This window comes from Electrophorus electricus, unplaced genomic scaffold (assembly GCF_041902795.1).
Source record: "Electrophorus electricus isolate QZ-2024a unplaced genomic scaffold, ASM4190279v1 Scaffold138, whole genome shotgun sequence".
Taxonomy (NCBI): Eukaryota; Metazoa; Chordata; class Actinopteri; order Gymnotiformes; family Gymnotidae; genus Electrophorus; species Electrophorus electricus.
This window is the reverse complement of record NW_027658420.1, coordinates 150,373-156,619: the sequence shown is the minus strand read 5'-3', so window position 1 is coordinate 156,619 and position 6,247 is coordinate 150,373. Positions and strand designations below refer to the sequence as shown.

At 42.6% G+C, this 6,247-nt stretch overlaps 1 protein-coding gene across 1 annotated transcript; it reads right to left on the bottom strand.

Annotated features, from left to right (window-relative positions):
- Positions 1 to 757: 757 nt before the first annotated feature.
- On the bottom strand, positions 758 to 5,291 carry LOC145654602 (vang-like protein 2). The gene is made up of 3 exons (XM_081708799.1): positions 4,664 to 5,291; positions 1,338 to 1,594; positions 758 to 1,103 (listed from the first exon to the last, which is right to left on the bottom strand). The coding sequence occupies exons 2-3, from the start codon at positions 1,406 to 1,408 to the stop codon at positions 920 to 922; spliced, it is 255 nt and encodes an 84-aa protein (XP_081564925.1). The 5' UTR covers positions 1,409 to 1,594; positions 4,664 to 5,291; the 3' UTR covers positions 758 to 919.
- Between the last annotated feature and the right edge of the window lie 956 nt (positions 5,292 to 6,247).

Here is a 6,247-nt window from a genome sequence, read left to right as displayed (position 1 = left end):
GCCGACAGCAGGGCCCAAACTTCGGGAATTAAACCTTAACAAGCTTGCCTGTCTAGCTAACTCAACCAGCGAGTAGGCTTAGTTAAAATAACAGCTTTAGTGAGCAAGGCTCCGATGAAAAATGCAAGTTATGATGGCCATTCACACTCCAGACACATTTTTTTTTAACTCAACAACGACTCCTAAGTTCTTTCAAACTTCTCAGTAAGGAATTCAAATCTGAAAAAGTACGTTCAAGAATAGTTTTGAGATGTCATTCACCATCAGTTGGTTCTGAAAACTTGACTTGTAGAGTAACATACCATGCTGATGAGGTTACAGTGTCAAGTGTGAATGTGTGGAAGCTTGACTTGGAAAAAAGACAATGAATCGGCCATCAAGTCTACAACAAAAGCATGCCAGCTAACATTGGTACTCACCCCAACCTGCCTTTGCACTGTGCAATTCCAGCAGTCTTAAACATTGTTTTGCATTTCAAACTGTACAAGACGATGCATCTGAAACCTTGACCAAACTCCATGGCACAGTGCTCCATCGATAGTTGTTCTCAATATCGGACTACATGATACAGATTTTCTGGAAACTATCATGCTAGATCATTAAGATATTGTGCTTTTGTCACAAAAATGTGACATCAAAAAGGCATTCTATCTGCTGCCACAACTGCACAAAATATTTTTGTGTCCCACATACTTCATGCTCATTTTGCTATACCACTGTTATTTGTAGTTGGCATGTGAGCTATGGCAGGCTGTTCCCTATTGGTTGTTTTTATACGCGTGTTGCGTATATGTGTACTGCGAGATTTTAGAGCAAAATTTCTGACACTGCATGAGGAGACATGAGATGCCCAGTCCAACATTTCAGTAAAAAAAAAAAAAAAAGTCAATCATTCATATTTTGAAGCACTATAGACTTTTTATGGTCTGAAGCTATAGTGGAATGGTTTTCCAGGCTGGAGGAGGTATGAAGTGAAAACATGGACTCGATCATCTCCACGTGTGGACTCTGTGTCCAGCAGGGCCTCTCCAGGAGCCTGGATAGTGACCGATTTGTCCCCTCTGCTGTCCCTGCTCTTAGAGCGGTGCCTGTCTCTCCGATCCCTGAAACACCACCACACACGCATGCGCACACAGATGTATATAAACATTTATATACACAGTATACTCCAAGTTGGTACATAAAGCAACATAAAATGGATAATCGTTAAATAACGATACGGTGGTACCCTCAGTGTTTGCAGTAGTGTACATTCACATTTGTATGTTCTAGACAAAACATCAATGCCCACCCACATTTAGGCAAAAGGGAAGAATGTCGGGAAATGGCATACGCACCTGTGCTTGCGAGAGCTACGGGAATGGGAGGACTTGTAGGAGTAGCCCGAGTACTGTGACTCGTTGTCCATGTCTGGGGCCAGTGGGCGGGGTTTGTGGACCCCAGCTCCGCCTCCTGGAACATTTTGTTGCTATGCCCAGTTGAGTTTTGCGCTCTGAGATAGATTTAGAGGATAGAGCCAGCGGCAGCTGCAGCAGTTCAACCTTACTCCTGAGAGAATCTATTTTGAAGGCTGAAGAGGAGGAGGAGGACTAACCTGAGGGAGGAAGAGTAATAAGTATACCTTTAAAGCAAATACCATAATCCAGAGCAACACATCTCAGAGTGAACACGCTCCCTGTTAATCAAACCAAAGACTGGTGGTGTCAGCACAAAGCTCTATCTGCTCTTAAAGGTGAGCTACAAGTGCCCACAATTTCACTACAATCTGTTCTCATTCAGAATGAACAAGTGCATATAAAATCAGAGCAACACCATAATATGTAGAGATCTATAAAGATCTGTTTTTATATATTTCAATGAATCCATTAATGTCCCAGAACAGTGATAGTATAAAATTGAGTCACATTTTGAAAATGAACATCTTGAATACACACTGAAAATTGAAACAAAGGTTGTAGTCTTCATCTATTAATTGAACTGTGCAAGAATAATGAACAAACCAGAAAATAGCATTACACACCACTTCACCTTCAAGGTATTAAATGTTTTTCACCCTAAGGAAGCAATTTACAAAAACAGGCTCATCGTTCAACAACTTTGTGAATCGGTACTTTCACAATTCTCACACTCACCACAAGGTCTCATCACTCTCACACACACACACACACACACACACACACACACACACACACACACACACCAGCCATCTCCCATCATCTCCAGGGTTACCAAGCTTGGCTCTTACCAAAGGAATGAATAAGAGGGTACAGGAGCAGTGAACAGTGTGGGGGCTAGGTTTCTATGGTTACATGACCTTTAACCACACAACCCTATTTCTGGGGAGAGCAAAAATATGTCAGTGAGCTGTTCGTATGTTTACCTGGGTCTGTGTGTGTGGTCAGCTCTAAAATAACAGCAGCAACTGTCATTGAAGAAGCTGTTGTGTGTGCCTGAGTAGGTACTAAACACATTCTTAAGAATAGTGACTCTTAATCCAATTCCTTTAATGAAGAACCACAACTTTCCTCACTTTCTATTTCTAAATGTCTGTCCCCTTCTCTCTGATTGGCTGTATATGAAGGGAACGCAAGCTTTCCTGATTAGGAAGCCAAAAACACAGACCTCCTCTTTCTGCTGTGTCTGTGTGCATGCACTTCTTACTCACCCACTTGTCAGGGATTGTTTACAAAACTGGTAATACAGTCAAGGATACCATTTGTCGAGGGCAGACTCCCAACACATGCCACGCATCAATCTCAAATAGGGGCTCTTGGATTCTCTCACACACACACGCTTCTCACAGGAATTGTAAAAACAGTAGGCCTACGTTTGAACAGAATAGAATGGGACCATAACCCCATGCATTTTATAATAAAGGTTAGAATAAAAACTCATATATAAAAACATAACTCTCGAAGAAAATTAAGAGATCAGTCCCAATCAGTATCTCTGCATTTGGCAATGATTTCAATTCCACAGTCTGTTGAATTCCACCACATGTACAGCTCTTTGTATTTAATGAGATTCTGATTAGGTAATCAAAGCTTATTTAACAAGCAGTGTGAAAGACTGGTGGAGAACACCTGAAGATGCATGAACAAGCTGCAATCAAAATCTGAGATATTCCACCAAATACTGATTTCTTAACTAATCCTAAGTTAAAACATTAGTACCATGAATGTGTTTTCTTTGCATTATTCTGTGGTTTGGAAACAATGCATTTTTTTTTTTTGACCCATTGTCATTTTGTAGGTAGGTGTAAACCATCAACAGTGATCTCAAATTACTTGTCGCCAAGCGACGTAACCAGCTCAGCGGATCATTGTCTGCACAGGGTAAGGCCTAAATGCCTCAGAGTAACAGTGGACAAGAATTGCAGGGGAGGTACTCAGGGCGCCCCCAACACCCACGCAAAGACAGGCCGAGGCTTAGAGGCCTTCATTGAAAAGCTCGAATGCTGGGACTGGACCAAGTTTGGTACAGTAATCAAAATATCCATGAATCTAAGGCAGTTTACGCCGCACCTACATTTAAGAAAAGTTTAAGTTGGTGTTCGATTGTAAATACATAACCAGGACTATCTACATCCCAGCTTTTGCAACAACTTAAGTCGCTGCTTGACACACAGTATCGGTTCTCTCTCGCGTTTACTGGAGTTAGGCGAGCTAAGGATTAAATCGTAGCCAAACCCATTTTCCAATGAAGACTGCAATAAGGTATGGTGGAAACAGTTTGCGTCTACTGATACAAAGATTACTGCTGTAAGCATACATTAAAACATGCACTTCAAGCCACCAAAACAATAAACAAGTGAAATGAGTGGAAACATTAAGAATTATTTTATTGAAATCAAGTATTTGGGTTTAAGAAACAATTTGACGAGACTCCACACAAAGGAAATGAAAGAATACCCAGCAGGGTTCATCAATCCGGTTCCATTTTGTTTGCATGTCAGCACCGAGTTCACCGTATTCCAATAACCCTATCCACCAATACGCCAAGAACTATTAAATTACTGCAGGCTTAGAGCACAGCGACGCGGACAGGACAATGCGACGCTTAAAATGAGTTTTACTTGGCTCCAAAAGTTAAAAGGTGAAAAACACAAAGCGAAGACAGGCGTCGTTCCCTCAATTCGCTGTGAGGGGAAAAAAGACTACAAAAATTAGGCGACTTGCCTTTCTTTGCGAGGGGCTACATCCGAATGCTAAGGACCTTGCGGCACAAAGAAAATCCAAGCGCAGGGGTTTTCCAGACTGGAATAAAATGCACTTTTCAACATCCACGTCGTGAAATTTTGCAAAACACTGCCCAGTTCTATGGAAATAAAGAAAGTAATCCTTAAAGGCAATACGTTACATCTTAAGATCAGTGCAATGTAAAATCCATGATCCGTTCCCAACTCTTCCACTATGCGTTGGTTCAATGCCTTGAGCCCCGCTGCGTGTGTGAATACTATCATTCATCACCCAGACACTTGCGAATCAGAGCTATTCGGCTGGAAAACCATCCAAATGAAGAGCGTTAAGGATCATGGAGAGAGCATAAAACGTATGCTTTACTTTCCATTACGGCATGCATAATATTGTTTCACCTAAGCATATAATTTATCCTCACTCTTATACGCTTGAGCAGTTTTAACGCCACGTTTCTTTACACTCACTATTAGACAACAGGCGTACTCGTCGCACTTTCTTGTCTGTTCCTTTGGCCGTGCACCTTCCCTAAACCAAACAATTCCACTCCGTTTTCCCCTGTTTTGCCTGCGGGAACAGCTACTCATCTGTTATTCACAGAAACACATATTTCCGTCTCCTTCATTCAAACCGTGGCTACTACACCGACTACGCCCCATGCCAACACTTCTCCTCCCCCATGTTCCTTGTGTCGCCCCGCCGTCCCAAACTCCCGATCCCTTTCCTCAATATTCTACAGGTTATCACTCACCGAATATACAGCTTTCAATCGTTGTTCACCCTATTCTACCATACTACTTCAGATCATAGTTTAGGTCATTATTTAACCGCCTGCTTCAGCTTCATTTTTTTTTTTTTTTTGTAGATTTGATTCTTTATTGATCGTTGACCGACTGTTATCTGGGTTGCGGGCCACCTTCAATACAGCAGCGTTGTATTTAGAAAGCGATCCTAGAGAATTAGGACAGCTAACGTAAACTGCATGGCGCAAAAGATGGCCTGTAGTCCTTTGGGTTTTTCTCCGGGATCATTCTCTGATTGGGTATGGTAGGCTCTGAGTTTAATTATTTTTGCCTTAGATTCTGTTAATTCAAGGCTTCTTGTCTGAACCTTGTCTGATCCTCTTCTTTGAGGAGAACGTTGCAGCAATCCGCCGGTCCTTTTCCTCTGTTCCCATTCTTCCAGCCAGTGTTCATTCCTGTACATCCAACTCTCTGGCTTCTTTTTCCCCTCTCTGCTCAGAAAAACTCTTCAACTCCTGACTTCCAGCAATCCGACATGTCCGCTGGATCCCATTGCCTCCACTCTGTTCTAGACGATCTCAAGAGATCTGCATTCTGCATTCAGAACCACCAGGGTGGTACCAATCCTCAAGAATGCCACACTCAACAGCACCAACATAACCAGTTACAGACCAGTATCACTTCTCTCTTTCCTCTCAAAAGCCCTTGAACGAGAAGTTTACAATTCATTATCTGGTTTCCTCACACAGAAGTAGCTGCATGATCCCCATCAGTCTGGCTACAATCCAGCACATTCAACAGCCCTCATAGCAGTGACTGCGAATCTTTATGCTGCTAAAGCTGCCAAACTGTCTTCTGTCCTGATTCTTCTGGACCTTTCAGCAGCCTTTGACACAGTAAACCACAACATTCTCCTCTCTGTTCTCTCCAGCCTTGGTGTGACTGGCTCTGCATGGAAATGTTTTCAGTCCATTTAGGTAACATGGAAAGGATCCACTTCCAATCCATGTAGACTCTCCTCTGGTGTCCCCCAGGGCTCAGTATTAGGCCCTCTTCTCTTTGTATACCTGTTCTCTTGGTGATGTAATATCTTCTCATGGCTTTTCCTACCACTGCTATGCTGATGACACCCAATTATTTCTTTCTTTCCCACCCTCCGATACGCAGGTCTCCAGACTTATCTCAGCATGCTTGACTGACATTGTGTCATGGATGACAGCCACCACTTGAGGCTCAACCCCAGTAAAGCCGAGCTTATGTACATCGAGAACTCCCTGGTATCACTATCTGAAGCTGCTCGTAGCCTGG